Raw genomic sequence first — 17,374 nt, forward strand, 5'->3', positions numbered from 1 at the left:
TTAATTTCTAGGCTACTGTTCGAGTTCGGGGCCCAAGAGGTCTACAGTATGCTTCGAATGTACGAAGAACTGACAAAAAGAATATTTATTTTGGTGAGGTGAGGTGAGGTGAGGTGTGGTGTGGTGTGGTGTGGTGTGGTGTGGTGTGGTGTGGTGTGGTGAGGTGAGGTGTGGTGTGGTGTGATGTGGTGTGGTGTGGTGTGCTGTAGTGTTTAAAGTCGCGTTTTGTGTGGATGCGTGTTGATGTGTATGTGCTTGTGTGTGTGTGTGTGTGTGTGTGTGTGTGTGTGTTTGTATGGATGTGTTTGAGTGCTTGTGCGTGTGTGTGTTTGTGTGGATGTGTGTGTGTGTGCTTGTGTATGTGGATGTGAGTGTGTGTGTGTGTGTGTGTGTGTGTGTGTGTGTGTGTGTGTGTGTGTGTGTGTGTGTGTGTGTGTGTGTGTGTGTGTGTGTGTGAAAAAAACCTAACAATTTTGCCACATGTTTTACGCCCATAACAATATTGTTTGCTTGACATAAAAAGTAATAAAATCAGAATTTCAAATGGTTAGTCCACATGTCAAATAATGGTTCGAATCTGTCTCAGAGAGAGGCGGTCGGGTAGCCTAGTGGTTAAAGCGTTCGCTCGTTACGCCAAAGACCCGGGTTCGATTCCCGACATGGGTACAATGTGTGAACCCATTTCTGGTGTCCCCCGCCGTGATATTGCTGGAATATTGCTGCGTAAAACCATACTCACTCACTCACTGAGACTTCGCTGAGAGACTGCTGTAGCGATGAAGGGTGGCATCAAACTCACTCGCTCACTTAGAACATGTTTTCTTGTAGTCCGTACTCCATTTATTAACATCACAATTGTGTCTTTCAACAGACAACGGATTAAGTTATCTTTTAAATGTAAGGAGGAAAGTGTCAGACACTCTAATTACATGTAAATGCATTATTTAAGTAATCCGTGTGTTGAATCACTGCTATTGAACATACACTCTATACACAGCGATTACATTCACACAATACGAAGCAATATTTCAAACTCGAGCACGTTGTCATGGAAACATGCGGTTAAAGCTTGAGTCACAATGACACCCCTAGATAAAGACTGGGAAGTGAATTTAAACACATGTATATCTTTTCAAGCGTAAATCGAATTTGTCGAGAATTAACATAACCAGTCATATTTACCGCCCGTTTATCCGTAGTTCGCCAAAGACGTTTCACTGGCGAATTCTGTCCCCACAAACTTAGTTATATATGAACCCGCTGAGGTTTCGCGGGCAGTGGAGCGTGGTGTCTTATTGACCGGTGAGTTTCATACACCGCTGTAGGTATTGACGTCAGCGTATCCGGAGGCCTGCTGTTTCGTTTATGTTGTCAGCGGAGGTGTGTTGATTTATTTCATTGCTGTGTGGGTTTCACTTGGATCCTGTCATGATCTGCTGAGGGCCTGGTTTAATCTGTTGGTTTATCATAACTACATCTCGCAATGGCAGCCGCCGAAGGAGACAAGGAAGGAAGCGACACGGGTAGGTAAAAGTATGTTACATGGGTGGGTAGATCTGTTGTACCGTTATATATCGGGGGGTAAGGGGAGGGGGTGAGGGGAGGGGACGCGAAAATCTGTCAGCATGTTGTGTACTGTCTACAATTATAAGCTGTATTGGCTATGAATGATATATTACATTACTCAAAATTGATGTTTCCAGATCAGACTTTAGTGTTACAACTTTCGTAGTTCAACCCATATGTTAAAGTGTGGGCGATAGTATTAATGCTAATGTCGCTTCGTGTGACGGGACCAACATGACATAAAGTTGACACCCCTTTCTTTTTAGACACCACATGCCAAAGAATTATGCGTTCTTGTCACTTTGTCATTCAGAGGGGAGTTCACCCCCTTTTCAAAAGCCTGGTTTCGTCTCTGCTACCCTACTACCCGAGTATTTAGATATCAATATAAGTGAATGAGTGAGTTGTGTTTAACGCCGCTTTTAACAGTATTCCAGTTATATCGTGGCGTGTCAGCTTTATGTGGGAGGAAAGCCCGAAGTGATGCAGGTCCCAGACGTTTACCACTTCGATGAAACCCACTAGCACTGGTATGGTGCTGACACCGCGGCAAACCGGGATTCGAACCCACAATCATAGGTTCCTGGCGTTCCCAAGGGGCGCAACTCTGCACAGCGAAGATATTAATATAATATATTGAAACAAGGTAAGGGTGGTATAGTGGCTCAACCGTGTTGGACACCCACCTGGGTCGTGTGTGTAAAGCCTGTTCGTGGCGTCCCGGATATTGCTAAAGCTGAAAGCCACAATATTTAAATGATAGTTTGTGTGTAGTAACATTAATCTATATTTCATCATATCAAATATCCTAAAAGCCCGATCAGAGGGATACGTATTTGCTTTCCACAATGTAACAGTGACACATGGCAAAACAGTCTGATAATGCTTGTCCAGGGCACAGCGCTTTACAAGACCAGCCCTCAGTAGTAGTAGTATAATACCCCCAATAGAAGTCATTGGGGTAAAAACTGCTGTGTCACTGTGCTTCTGTATACAACACTTCTCGTGCGATGTGTATGAGAATGGCCGCAGGAGATCGATAATGGATCAGCACGATTGTTAGGCCCTGTGATCAATGCAAGCGTTGTCAGGGTAGCATGTTTTGGTTTCATGAATATCAGCATGACTTGCAAGTTTATAAACTGACGGCCAAAAGAAAGCATACACATGAAAACTGGATTTGACCTGAACATTATTTTTGCAAAGGGTTTTTGCCCTGCAGTTTAGGAATAACTATCTTAGGAATTCGTTTTCATACGACAAATCCAGAGAATTGGTGTACACTATATTTCACAAGTCCTCTGAGCTCGTGGCTATTCCCGCTAATATTGTTTTCATTAAGTTCCTATTTGTAGCAAAATTGAAGCAGTGAGAACTGGTTAAGAAGTAGTCAGAGTCAAAGAGGGCTACCATAATTATTTTTGTATTTGTCCTCGAGATAAATTAATAGTTCCGGCCTCGCGGACTAGCATGAATTTCGAAGGCTAAATAAGACGACTAACATTTAGTCTTTTAGTCTTTGTTTGTTAAAATGTCACGCAGAAAAGGGGGCCTGAGATTCTCTTCATTTTCAGAATGACCTTTGTGTGTGTGTGTGTGTGTATGTGTGTGGGCGTGTGTGCATGCGTGAGTGCGTGCGTGCCATTATCAGAATTTCCTCCCTCACTCCGTGTGTGTGTGCGTGCCATTATCAGAATTTCCTCTCTCACTCTGTGCGTGCGTCCGTGCAATTATCAGAATTTCCTCTCTCACTCTGTCTGTGTGTGCGTGCAATTATCAGAATCTCCTCCCTCACTCTGTGCGTGCGTGCGTGCCATTATCAGAATTTCCTCTCTCACTCTGTGTGTGTGTAGACGTGCGCGCGTGCCATTATCAGAATTTCCTCTATTTCTGTGTGTTTGTGTGTGCGTGCGTGCCATTATCAGAATTTCCTCTATTTCTGTGTGTGTGTGTGCGTGCGTGCCATTATCAGAATTTCCTCTCTCACTCTGTGTGTGTGTAGACGTGCGTGCGTGCATATATATATATATATATATATATATATATATATATATATATATATATATATATATATATATATATGCGTGGGAATTCATGTTAAACTGCGGCATTGTATCTCAGTGGGCTATAAGCACAATACAACCGGTATAAGTCAGGACTAGTAGTACATGGACACCATGGTTATTGTTGACTACAAATGTCACTGATACTGAAAACTTTTGTTACTGTTAAATTATCTGATACTGATGATGCGGAACAAGAACATGACGGTCCTATCAGATGTCAATTGATATCGACATACACGGATACGGAAACACTGAACACGGTGGAGGCCACTGCGTTAACACACAGTCACAGTCAACACACTACAATGTTTTCCAACTATATTTAGCATACAGGATGGAAACCAAACACTAGAGATTCAACCGCAGTCACGATATACGATTTTTAAAACACATGTAGGCTTTTCACAAAATGTCATGTCATTTTCCCCGTTTTTATGAGCGCCCAGAATATCTAACAAGCGATCGCTTTTCAGTCTCGGCAATGAATCCCCTACAATCGTACACTGTGTTATCTGGTGGTGGGGTGGGGGCTGAGGTGGATGGGGTGGATGGGGGTGGGGTGGGGTGGGGTGGGGTGGGGTGTTGTGGATATGATGCAGGTAGATGTACTTCCGGGTGTTTCAGTTCGTGTCAGTGGATTTGTCACGCACGTTTATTAGGAAAGCAAATCGTTGTCCTCACCATGCCGTATGTCGTGATGTAGTTTTATGTATTTACAGTCCGAACAAACCCGGTAGGATGTGAGTGTGTCGTTGGGTGGGGGTGGGGGTGTGGGTGCGGTCTGGCGTCTGGGGCTCTGTGTATGTAAGAGGGGGGGGTGGGTGGCGGTCTGGGGTATCTCTCTCTCCGTGTAAGGGGTGGGGGCTAGGGACTGGGGATATGTGTGTGTAGGGAGGGAGGCTGGGGACTGGAGTCTCTCTCTCTCTGTGTAAGGGAGGGGGGGGGGGGGGGGGGAGCGACACCACGGATGACCCACTCGTCGAAGGCTGTTTAGGGTGGCGTTGTTAAGTTGCCTTATTCCATTGTGGCTTCTCACTCGCAATCAGTGGTGAGTGTGTTTGACGCGGCTTTATACAGTATTTCACTCATATCAGGTCGTGTCACCTTTTTGTTTATTTTAAATAACTTGAAACCAAAGAGCGCAGACTTTTAGCTGAGAAACCAAGAATCATAACAAGGGTAAATCATGGATTAAAACACATAATAACAGACCGACCAGGAGACGTAACTTTGCACAGTAAAACCAAAAAATTCTCACTCAGTTGCGTCCCTTGGCCGTGCAAGGATCTGCTGGTCGTACGTTGAAATCTTAGATTCGCCCGAATTATGATTAATGGTCTTCATATCCCTCCGTGTGACCTTTCAGTAAAGCAGGCTAGCGAAATTGCATTTTAGTACGCCTCGCCGTGACACACCTGAAGTATTGTTCACAGCGAGTTTGAAAGTCTCTCAGTCACTCTGATAACATATAGTTTAATTAATAATGATTAATAACATTGAATGTGAAGACCGTATACATGTTTACACTGTCCGAGCGAGCCAAATAAGCACAACTAAAGAAGTGAAACATCGTGTTTCCCGATATAACTTAAGATCTCAAGTGCCAAATTGTCCATTTTCTAATTCAACTCTAATTTAACCGTTAAACTTATCTTATGAAACTGAATATGAAATAACGGCAGGAAGTTTAACTTCACCAACATATCAGTTCGCATATGATAACTAGTTTCCCTGAATAGACCACAACCTCGACCATCCAGTGTATCATATCTCTATTAAATCATGATGAATACCCTGGACCCATTTGCAAAAATGGCTACGTTTGGAGGCAGTCCAGCCAATCAAATAACTGCCATGGGCGAGAGAAATTCCGTGCTGAGGTACGGATAGGAGAGATAGGATTATTGCACGACGCCATGCGCCATACTTTGTTTTGTTTTTTGATTGAGAAAGTAACACAGGGATGAGAAATAATTGGAAAAATATTAACAAACTTTAAAAATAAAAACTTTATCTTTATCTCGCACATGAATAAAGATATGTGTACATACATGCATAATTAATTATGAAAATATTTTTCAAAACATTCCTAACTGTAAACCATTACATTTAACATGTTTGTCATAGTCGAGCACAATGTTCAAAGGAAATGAGACTGTATGGAATGATTAATAGTATTATAGATGCAAACACATTTTGAAAAGAAACCATATCTTTGTCTCTCACGTATATAATGATATGTGTACATGCGAAATGCATAAATCATCATGGAAATATATATTGTTTTGTGTTTGTCTCCCACATGAAAAAAATATTAATAACTTTACCTCTGTAGATATACAAAACATGTTGTATGCCATTCCGTGCTGTCATTGTCTCACTGCCATAATTGTTCGTTCAATTCTTGACAATGCAACACATGTTGCCGTCATATGATGTGCCAACAAACGAGTTTTATGCCATTCCATTCAATTAAAAGTAAATATGTATCATGTATATCACTATGACTGTGAGAAATCAATACCTCTTGTGCCATTGTTTCATGAAACCATTTTTGTGTGAAAACATTACTAGCATCGTTTACGTGATATGTTTGGTTTCTATTTTTATAATACATAGTCATTTAAACTCAAATGCGTCATGTACTCATTCCTGATTCGGATGCTACCACATGTAGATTACAATTTGTTTCACTGTCTGGAATGTATCTGCGCTCTATAGCAGCATGAGTTTACTGTCGCCAGTAGGTAGGTATGCTACACAATTTCTTTGCGCTGTATATCCTCTGGATCAAAGTTTTCATGTAACGTTACGCCCAACGCGAAGGAGCTTTGATGTAGAATTATATATATATTTAAAAAAAATGAGGCAAATGTTCACTCGGTGTACATGTAATATATAATAAAATAATAAAGTCCACGTTAGTCCCACATCTTCTTTACATCAGTTTCAGACATAGTACTTTCACTGTCTCATGACTGTTTCTGTGTCTGAAACTGATATAAAGAAAATGTTGGACTAACGTGGACTCTATAACGCTACTGGATAATCGAGGGTAAATGGACCTCATGGACAAGTTATCCATCATGTAGCATGGATCGTTCACAACGTACTCAGCGCACACTTCAAATATATAATTTAATTGTGAAAATGTTACAAGCTCTCGATGAGATTTCAGAAAAAACCCAGAAATTGGTATTAAAAAATGTTCATAAATGTTCTTCAAATAAGGAAATAATATGTTCTAGAACACCGAGTCACACCGATAGTGGCAAACTCATTCTTGTATTTCATCCCCTAAAATGGGGATTTGTGGGGCTGTTGACACAGACAGTAAAATATGTCAATTAAAGATGTTGTTCATTGACTTAAAGCATCCAGTTAAGTTGATTTTGTTGGGTGTTAAACGTGTAGACCTCCTTACCTCCTGCCCCCAAAACTAACGGAATATAGTTTTGTACACGACATCAAACTTTTGAAATGTTCCAAGTAACCTTGGATAATGAAAACCAATTCCTATACTGTTTGTCCACACAGCGAGACCTCATTAGCTTGGAAACCGTGAATCTGGAGTTTTCACATTCCCGACGATTACTATAAGGAACGTCTACATTAAAAGAGCGGGACACGATTCCGCAATCTGGAATTTGTAATTCAAAACGGTTTCGCTTGGAATGGTACCTTGGTTTAACAATTATTGGAAACAAATTTCTTCCATTGACGAATGACGTCTTACAGTTGTAACGTTTACAGTGCTGGTGACCTCGACTCCATGAGTTTATGTTTTGTCAATGAATGAGTGAGGAAGGTTTTCACGAGTCTTTGAACAGTATTTGTTATTTTAGTCAGGACGTGTCAGCTAAATGCAGACAGAGTTCAATTGACGCGGATCGTGAACGCTTACCATTTTAGTCAAACCCACGAGATTCCATCGGATCAGCGGATGCTGGTACAATCGCTACTTGTGACTGAGTGAGTGAGTTGGGTTTAACGCCGCTTTTAACAGTATTCCAGATATATCACGGCGTGTCAGCTTAATGCGGGAGGAAAGCCCGAAGTGATGCAGGTCTCAAACGTTTACCACTTCGGTGAAACCCACGAGAACGGGTATGGTGTTGACAAACCTAGAAACACAATCGGAGCGAACCGGGATTCGAACCCACAATCATAGTTTTCTAGCGTGCCCAAGGGACGCAACTGTGCACAGCGAATCACGGCGCCTTAAACGACTGGGCCGCCCGTGCCCCCCACCTCGAGTAAAATATCATGTCGAGATAGCAATGATCGAGAAAAAGGAGATATCAGCTTGATGTTTATCTTTTGTCACAGGTCCAAAGCTTGAGGATATCAACGGCCGGCTGTCGGTGCTCTATTCGTTGTCGGTTGTCAAGATCGTCATCGGTATAGTATGTTTCGCTCTCGGTATTCCCACCATCGTGTACACTGCAGCCAACCCAACCTACCCCTTCTCGTCCGGATCTGGAATATATACAGGAATAGAGGTACCGGAATTGGAATGTTTGTTTTTCTCTCTTGTCTATGAGCCGCCTCCGTGGTAGAGCGTCCGCCCGGAGAGCTGAAGGCCCGGGGTTCGATCCCCGACCGCGTCATACCAAAAGACGTTAAAAGATGGTACTTGTTGTTACCCTGTCTGGCGCTCGCATGAAGGGTCTAAAACAAGGACTAGTGTTCGGCTCGGAGTCAGTATACTGTGTCTGAGTGGGGTATTCATGTTAAACTGCGGCATGGTATCTCAGTGAGCTAGCACTATAAATCGGCATCAGTCCGGACTAGTACAAGCACATTCCGACTATCACTTTCATAATCCGGTAAGCGATGCTCTGATTTGTCGGATGAAAGGTCGTTCTGACGTGACCCCTAATGGGATGTCTTCAGATCTTTGTTTAGCGGTAGCGGTCTGATTTTAATGAGATTGGTGATTTGTCTACTTGTGTCAAACCCCGATGACGTGGATCATGTCTCATGCTGTCATCCACTTGCTTGACCAATGCCGTGATAAAGCTGGAATATTAATAGCTGCGGCCTTTAACAACATCTACTCACCGTTTGTTGATCCTCCTCATTGGTGAACAATCACAGGGTCGTTTAAAGGTTGTCAAGTCTTTCACAACATTTGTATGTTTGTTTGTTGTTTAACGCCGCACCCAGCGATATGACGGCGTCTGTAAATAATCGATTCTGGACCAGACAATTCAGTGATTGATATCATCAGCATCGATCTACGCAATTGGGATACGATGACATGCATCAACCAAGTCAGCGAACCTAACTTCCCGGTCCGTTAGTCCCTCTTACGACAAGCATGGTCTCCTTTCACGGCAACCATGGGTTGCTGAAGACCTATTCTATCCCGGATCTTCACGGGTCGATTTATTTATGTTATCATTTTATGAATTCTCTCTTAAGCATAGGTGGTTGAAGATCAATTCTACCCGGATCTTCACGGGTATTGTACTCAGAACGACAGGGATTGCTTACCTAAATGTAGTTACGTCGTCAGATTTTATTTTAAGACGATGCAACGCGCACCTCACTCTATGATTCCCTTTTCGTTATTTTCTCAATAAAATTATTGTACGGTTATTATACATTTATTGTGATTATAAATACGAGCTTTCTTCAACAGGTTATCCTGACGGGGATGTTTGGGATATTAACACTGAATGAAGCGAAATCGTCAGACCCAGCGAGATTGCGATGTCTAGTAAGTGATATTACAATAGGAGTGAGTGAGTGAGTTGTGTTTAACGCCGCTTTTAACAGTATTCCAGATATATCGCGGCGTGTCAGGTTAATGTGGGAGGAAAGCCCGAAGTGATGCAGGTCTCAGACGTTTACCACTTCGGTGAAACCCACGAGCACGGGTATGGTGCTGACAAACCTAGAAACATAATCGGGGTGAACCGGGATTCGAACCCACAGTCATAGGCTTCTGGCGTGCCCAAGGGACGCAACTGTGCACAGCGAATCACGGCGCCTTAGACGACTGGGCCCCCCGTGCCCCTTCAATAGAATATGAACACTAATCTAAAACACCATTTGTTCTAAAAACACTTTGTACAAATATCTCTTTTGAAAAATCCGAAAACAACACCGTGATCCACACTACATTCAATGTATTTATAACGTTACATCTTCATAGCATAACTATCTTCAAAGTAGGCAGTGAAACAGATAATTAATTCAAGAAACTCGACAGTTTCCATGGCGACAGTTTAAGAATTTGTCCATTATGTAATCTTGAGGTAGAAAATGAAATTCATTTTGTGTTTGTCTGTCCATTTTACAACGAACTTCGAAAGAAATTTATAAAAGATTATTTAGTAGCAATGCCACCAATAAACGCCTTGTGGTTATGCTGGCGACAAAGAACGAATCTTATATATTAAATCTTTCTCTTTATATTAAGCAGACATTAGAACGTGTGTACCCCAATGCGTAACATTTATGATTGTATCTGCATGCGTAACTCTCTCTTATATATGGGCCGGAGGCGTTTTGTACAATAAACGTCTTTTGATTTGATAAGGAAAGATGACCCTTTCAATGAGATGTAGACGTCCAAATATTTCTTCTTCTGATTTTATCATTAAAACTTAAGTAGCCTTTTTCCATTGAATAAAGCTTTGGCTCGCAGCGCTGATTCCCACTACAGCATGTATATGTTTTCTCTATATCCCTCGGCGTGATGTTGCTGGAATATTGCTGAAAGCAACACGAACCATATTCATTCATACTCTCTTAATACCAACTATGATCCGTGGGTTTCACTGAATTCACCGGGCAAAAGAAAGTACACACTTCCAAATTGGATTGGACAAAGATATCACTAAGGTTATTAAAACGTTATTTGTCTGAGTGAGTGAGTGAGTATGGATTAACGCCGCTTTTAGCAATATTCCAGCAATATCACGGCGGGGGACACCAGAAATGGGCTTCACACATTGTACCCATGTCGGGAATCGAACCCGGGTCTTCTTGCGACGAGCGAACGCTTTAACCACTTGGCTACCCGCCACCCCCAATTTTAGCAAGATAATCGTGAACAAACTGTACGTTCAATATAAGTGAGTGAGTATGGTTTTACGCCGCTTTGAACAGAATTCCAGCATTATCACGGCGGGGGACACAAGAAATTGGCTTCACACAAAGTTCCCATGTGGGGAATCTAACCCAGGTCTTCGGCGTGATGAGGGAACGCTTTAACCACTAGGCTACCCCTGTATAAGATTAGAATCCGCTCTTAATGAAGGTGGGGCGGTCGGGTAGCCTAGTGGTTAAAGCGTTCGCTCGTCACGCCGAAGACCCGGGTTCGATTCCCGACATGGGTACAATGTGTGAAGCCCATTTCTGGTGTCCCCCGCCGTGATATTGCTGGAATATTGCTAAAAGCGGCATAAAACCATACTCACTTACTTAATGAAGGTAAGGGTAATAATTTCAGCTAAGTTGTAACACTGTTTTTATGAATTCAATATTCTCTTCTCTCCCCAGCTGATCACATTTCGAGTGTTTTTATCACTGGGAATAGACGTGGGAGCAGTCCAGTTCGCCTACGGGATCTGGTCATCTGTTATCTGCTTCAAGGGTGATGGCGGCACCACGTGCGGCGGAGTACACCACTCCGCTAACAGTCTACTCGCCGTGTTCAATATGATCGTAGGACTCACAATTTTGGTGGTATGCTTGGTGAGCACTGTCGTCGGCTGGCAGCCATTTAAATTATTCTGGAAAATGGGGAAGGTCAAGGACGACGTGGAGACGATAAAGGCCTAGACATGCTTCCAAACCCCACACTCAGCTCGTCTCAACCCCATAGAACCTCGGGGGTGCTAGACAGGTGGCGGAAAGTGCAAAATGATCCGATTCTTATATTTGAAATTTTACAGGATACCGAGGACTTATCGAGTCTTATCCTTTACACATTGATGAGTGTGCTCGGTGTATTATAACAAGCTACAGGGGCGGTGGGGTAGCTTAGTGGTTAAAGCGATCGCTCGTCACGCCGAAGACCCGGGTTCGATTCCCCAATCGGGCACAATATATGTGTGAAGCCCATTTCTGGTGTCCCCCGCCTTGATATTGCTGGGATATTGCCAAAAGCGGCGTAAAAGCAGACTCACTCGCTAAAACGCTGCATGTGTATATAAATCATATATACCAATGGTCAGACATCACAGAGAAGACAACAACGATGTATGCTCAACGTTTGCAGTTCTTACGACACTTTGTATAGTGTCACTACCTCAATACTCCTATTGCCATTTGATTGTTTATACTCATTAGGAAAGGTGCCCTATCATACCTGTGTAAATACTGCAACAACTGGTTTAACATGTTTCATGTGTTCATATTGCCTTGTATATACTGCCGGCTAAACGAAAGTACAGTCAAGTCTGGTTAATCCGACACTCGTTTATCTGACAATCGGCTTTATCCGACACAAATGATGGGAACCGATTTAATCAGTGCTTTAGACCCGTTAATCCGATACACCCATGTTTGACAGCGGTTAATCATGAAACAGACAAGAATGGTTATTCGATGGGGATGTGTTTGATGCGGGTATCATTGTTGTGTTTTGGACCTTCAATTTGCTGTGTTTCGGCAACTGTTTACTGTTTCAGCCGAGTAACGTTTCGGTGGAAGGTGTCATTTCTTTATTAAATCCAAATTTCAAGTGTATACCTTCTTTTGCCCGTCTGTTAATATAATATACATGTGTTTACTTGCTCTTTTGAATAAAAAAATATTTTATTTCTGTTACCAGGATGTCCGTTGAAATTTTTTCAATGCAGAGTTGCGTCCCCTGTAGTATAAACATGTAATTTATAGAAAACAAGACGCATGATATTGATACACCACATTCACCTTCACGCGTCAATACACAGCCCGATAACATATTTATTGTGATGTTTATTTTCTTGAGTAACCCCTGAATTATTTATGGGTGTCACCGAAGTGGTAAATGTCTGAGACCTGCATCACTTCGGGCTTTCCTCCCACATCAAGCTGACACGCCGTGATATAATTGAACGTGGGCACCTTTTACGGACGCTTCACAATCGGGCACCTTCGTTCGGAAACACTTATCAACAAGAAAGAAGAAATGCTTTCTTAACCATCAATTATTTTTGGAAATTCCCCATTTGAAATTCAGATTGAAGATACACTAATATCCTTACGCAGTAACGCATATGAAATATGTGTGACGTCACGAAGCAGACACATTACAATACGACGTATGCTCGGTGATGACAATACACAGCATTCGTAACCACTCGCCCCTTTCCGTAACCTGCAAGAAGTCTCGGAATAACACGAGCTGGTCACGAATGCAGTCCAGACGAGCTCTCCGTTCCCATTAACATGTAACACGTACGTCACTTCCCGTATACGAAATAAGGGAATATGGGTGGCCTAGTCGTCTAAGGCGCCTCGGGTACGCCAGAAACCTATGATTGTGAGTTCGAATCCCGTTTCACCTGTTCCTAGGTTTGTCATCACCGTACTCGTGTTCCCTGCATCACTTCGGGCTTTCCTCTCACATCAAGTTAACACGCCGTGATATAACGTGAATAAAAGCGGAGTTAAACTCAACTCACCCACGATTAGAAATAGTGGAGTAGAACCAAGACGTTTAATACATCAACGTAATTAGTAAGAGCGGCAGTAGAAACCTACATTTGTAGTCCTTATGATGATAATAAAACCCTTAAAAATGGCAAATTTCTACTAGTCTTTATGATACCTAACTATTGGGCATTTTGGCAAGGAATTCAGGACTAGTGCCAATTTCTAACGCTAAAGAATGTTCTTACTATGCATTTTCTAATTATTCTTATTTATATATCTGCCGACGCAAAAATCCACAAATGAGGAATATAGTTGTTGTTTCTAAGGAATATTACTTTTTACTAAATTGTTACGTCAAAACTATTTTCAGTAATTAAAAAAATATTATACTTTATAAAATTATATTTTCTCTTTCCAACACCCCACAATACTTTAATGGGGTCAAATTAGTGCTTAAATTTGATTTGGGGTCATTTACAACCGGTCCCGAGGCCACAGCATTGCAGGTCCGTCGTTGAGGTGTTGGTATTCAAAGGGAGGTAATACCTGCCGGTGTAGTATGCGTCATCAAAAGTGCAGGTAGGAATTATTACGAACGCTTCTTTCAGTGATTTAATGTGTTTTTCAAAATAAATTATTTTTAATCGTCGTAGGTTATTCAGTCATATGCTTAAATAGGCGAAGTAATAGACATTGAAAGATAGAAATCTTGCCCAACTCTCACAAAATAAAAAAATGATTTAAAGTGCAAGTATCATAAAACATAGTAATACATTTTTCGAGAAAACTTACTGCTGTTGCTGTTGTTAAAAATACGAATGGTAAAATGTGTACATGTAAGAATCCTATTGACCTTGATTGAACGCGAATTATATATTTTTAACATAATAAGATATTCTCCTTTTCAGTTTTAGGGGCGCACAAACCCGCCGCTTTCGGTGTTTTGAATTCTATATTTACATTGACGATGTTACGATCTATCCAAATCTGCAAAGTGGTATGTGCCAATGCGTCAAGCACTTTAAGTTTGTTTGTTTGTTTTTGTTTGTTGTTTAACGCCGTACTAAGCAATATTCCAGCTATATGACGGCGGTCTGTAAATAATCGAGCCTGGACCAGACATTTGACATCATCAGCATCGATCCACGCAATTGGGATACGATGACATGCATCAACCAAGTCAGCGAGCCTGGCCACTCGATCCCGTTATTCGCCTCTTCCGGTGAGGTGAGGTGAAATGGAGTTTAACGTCGCGTCCAAGATTATTGCACTTATATAGCGACGTGCATGCATGTGTGTGTGTGTGGCTGCTTGTACTAGTCCGGACTGATGCCGATTTATAGTGCTAGCACACTGAGATACCATGCCGCAGTTTAACATGAATACCCCACTCAGACACATTATACTGACTCCGAGCCGACCAGTCCTTGTTTTAGCCCCTTAATGCCGAGCGCCAGACAGGGTAACAACAAGTACCATCTTTTAACGTCTTTTGATATGACGCGGCCGGGAATCGAACACTGGACCTTCCGCTCACCGGGCGGACGCTCTACCACTAGACAACTAGACCACGGAGGCGCACCGCATCACGGGTATGCATTACAGTACCAAACTGCATCACTACAGGTTTTAATATCGTGCCTAGAGCTTGAATTTCAAGTTAAATAGTATGATGATTCCAAAACGTTGATTTACGAAATTAAATTTTAGTCAGAATTACAGTGTCACTATACTTGTTTGGCTTTGAGTAAAGCCAATTCCTTGATTAGTCTTCAGGCAGTGAGTGTTATTTCTGTATAATGATAAAAACAAGGAATTTCGAAAGTATATTTTTTATTTGTTTCACACAAAGCTCGCAATCTTACTGCGATGAAACGATTGTGGATCATTGAGAAGACCCATGTAAATAATCGAGTCAAACCAGTGGTGGATATTATGAGTGACATATATCCACTGCTGACCACCCGACTATTTCTAACATAGAGTGCTAGGGACCTGTCTACCCCGAGTCTCCACTGGCGTCTGAAAACAGTAAACACATTATAACAGTAATCCCTTTGTGTCACCCAGATTATTATGCTGAGCTGAGGTGAAATTGAATTAACGTCGCGTCGCATTCAAGATTATTGCACCTGTATAACGTCAAGGACAGCAGTACCCTTGATGTCGAGTACCAGGCAGGGCAACAAAAAGTAAAATGCTGAAAATGCCCTTAACATAGTTGTTGGTAGAAAGGAGTGGGTGAGTGTGGTTTTACGCCGCTTTTAGCAATATTCCAGCAATATCACGACGTTGGACACCAGAAATGGGCTTCACACATTGTACCCATGTCGGGAATCGAACCCGGGTCTTCGGCGTGACGAGCGAACGCTTTAACCAAAAGGCTACCCCACACCCCCACGTTTAACAAGATAATCGTGAACAAACGTTTAATATTAGTGACTGAATATGGCTTTACGCCGCTTTGAACAGAATTCCAGCATTATCACGGCGGGGGACACCAGAAATTGGCTTCACACATTGTACTCATGTGGGGAATCGAACCCAGGTCTTCGTTGAGACGAGCGAACGCTTTAACCACCAAGCTACCCGACCGCCCCTGGTAGAAGGGAAAATATGCTGCCTGAACAGAAATTGAGAGTTGATGGGTTGATAAATAAAATATTTATTGTGACATATATTGTGACATGCTGAGAATAGTTGAGTTGTATTCGGAAAATATAATTCTAGGTTATTAATAATGACGGTTTGTCGATAATCATATTGTAACCCTTTTCCCTCTTTAGGATTTTGATACACCACATGCCGAATCGATTTCAGGACAGTATTTGTGTGAATACAACAGTGCTATATTTTCCATGTCATATGCATTATTTATATCTTGATTACAAACAAACAGACATGCTGTAATGTACGTAAGTGAATCTCTTTTTAATCCATGTTTGAGTTTCGCAACATTCAAACAAGGCGAGCGACACGAAAACATATTTTGTTGCTTGTTCAGGGTGCAGCGCGTTGCGGGATCATTCTGTCAACAATGGCGGCCATTTTCTCACTGTATAGAATCTTCCAAGCGTAGCAGCCAGTTCACTCCAGCTTGAAATGTAATACTCCGAGCATTGTGATCCAATGGGTGGGAAAGCATAAACATGTAAAAATGGGTCAGCGTCTTACGAAATCCGTCTTACGAAATCCGCGAGTCCATTGAAAGATTGCAAATCCAATTCCTTGATTAGTCTTCAGGCAGTGAGTGTTATTTCTGTACAATGGTAATAACAAGGAATTTCGAAAGTATATTTTTTATTTGTTTCACACAAAGCTCGCAATCTTACTGCGAAGAAACGATTGTGGATCATTGAGAAGACCCATGTAAATAATCGAGTCAAACCAGTGGTGGATATTATGAGTGACATATATCCACTGCTGACCACCCGACTATTTCTAACATAGAGTGCTAGGGACCCGTTCTAACCCGAGTCTCCACTTGCTTCTTAAGACAGTAAACACATTATAACAGTAATCCCTTTGTGTCAACCCAGATTATTATGCTGAGCTGAGGTGAAATTGAATTAACGTCGCGTCGCATTCAAGATTATTGCACTTGTATAACGTCAAGGACAGCAGTACCCTTGATGTCGAGCACCAGGCAGGGCAACAAAAAGTAAAATGCTGAAAATGCCCTTAACATAGTTGTTGGTAGAAAGGAGTGAGTGAGTGTGGTTTTACGCCGCTTTTAGCAATATTCCAGCAATATTACGGCGGGGGACACCAGAAATGGGCTTCACACATTGTACCCATGTCGGGAATCGAACCCGGGTCTTCGTTGAGACGAGCGAACGCTTTAACCACTAGGCTACCCGACCGCCCCTCAAGGATTGAGGATTATAGGACTGAACACAAATATCTACTACAACCATGATAAACTGATCGCTGTTATGACCGACCCTGCTGGTCAGTTCGTCTTGCTGGAGGGAGTCCTCCAGATGCCCTTAACATAGTTGTTGGTAGAAAGGAGTGAGTGAATATGGTTTTCCGCCGCTTTTAGCAATATTCCAACAATATCACGGCGGGGGTCACCAGAAATGGGCTACACACATTGTACCCATGTCGGGAATCGAACCCGGGTCTTCGGCGTGACGAGCGAA

At 42.2% G+C, this 17,374-nt stretch overlaps 1 protein-coding gene across 1 annotated transcript; it reads left to right on the forward strand.

The window, feature by feature from the left end:
* Positions 1-1,195: 1,195 nt before the first annotated feature.
* LOC124150922 lies at positions 1,196-12,419 on the forward strand. The gene is made up of 4 exons (XM_046523117.2): positions 1,196-1,523; positions 7,962-8,134; positions 9,280-9,357; positions 11,148-12,419. The coding sequence occupies exons 1-4, from the start codon at positions 1,484-1,486 to the stop codon at positions 11,427-11,429; spliced, it is 573 nt and encodes a 190-aa protein (XP_046379073.2). The 5' UTR covers positions 1,196-1,483; the 3' UTR covers positions 11,430-12,419.
* Positions 12,420-17,374: the final 4,955 nt, after the last annotated feature.

This window comes from Haliotis rufescens, unplaced genomic scaffold (genome assembly GCF_023055435.1).
Source record: "Haliotis rufescens isolate VD_foot unplaced genomic scaffold, xgHalRufe1.0.p SCAF_12, whole genome shotgun sequence".
NCBI lineage: Eukaryota > Metazoa > Mollusca > Gastropoda > Lepetellida > Haliotidae > Haliotis > Haliotis rufescens.

Coding starts and splice junctions, on each gene's coding strand:
- LOC124150922 (XM_046523117.2), top strand. CDS start 1,484: ATGGCAGCCGCCGAAGGAGACAAGGAAGGAAGCGACACGG. Junction 1,524..7,961: donor CAAGGAAGGAAGCGACACGG/GTAGGTAAAAGT, acceptor CTTTTGTCACAG/GTCCAAAGCTTGAGGATATC. Junction 9,358..11,147: donor CAGCGAGATTGCGATGTCTA/GTAAGTGATATT, acceptor TTCTCTCCCCAG/CTGATCACATTTCGAGTGTT.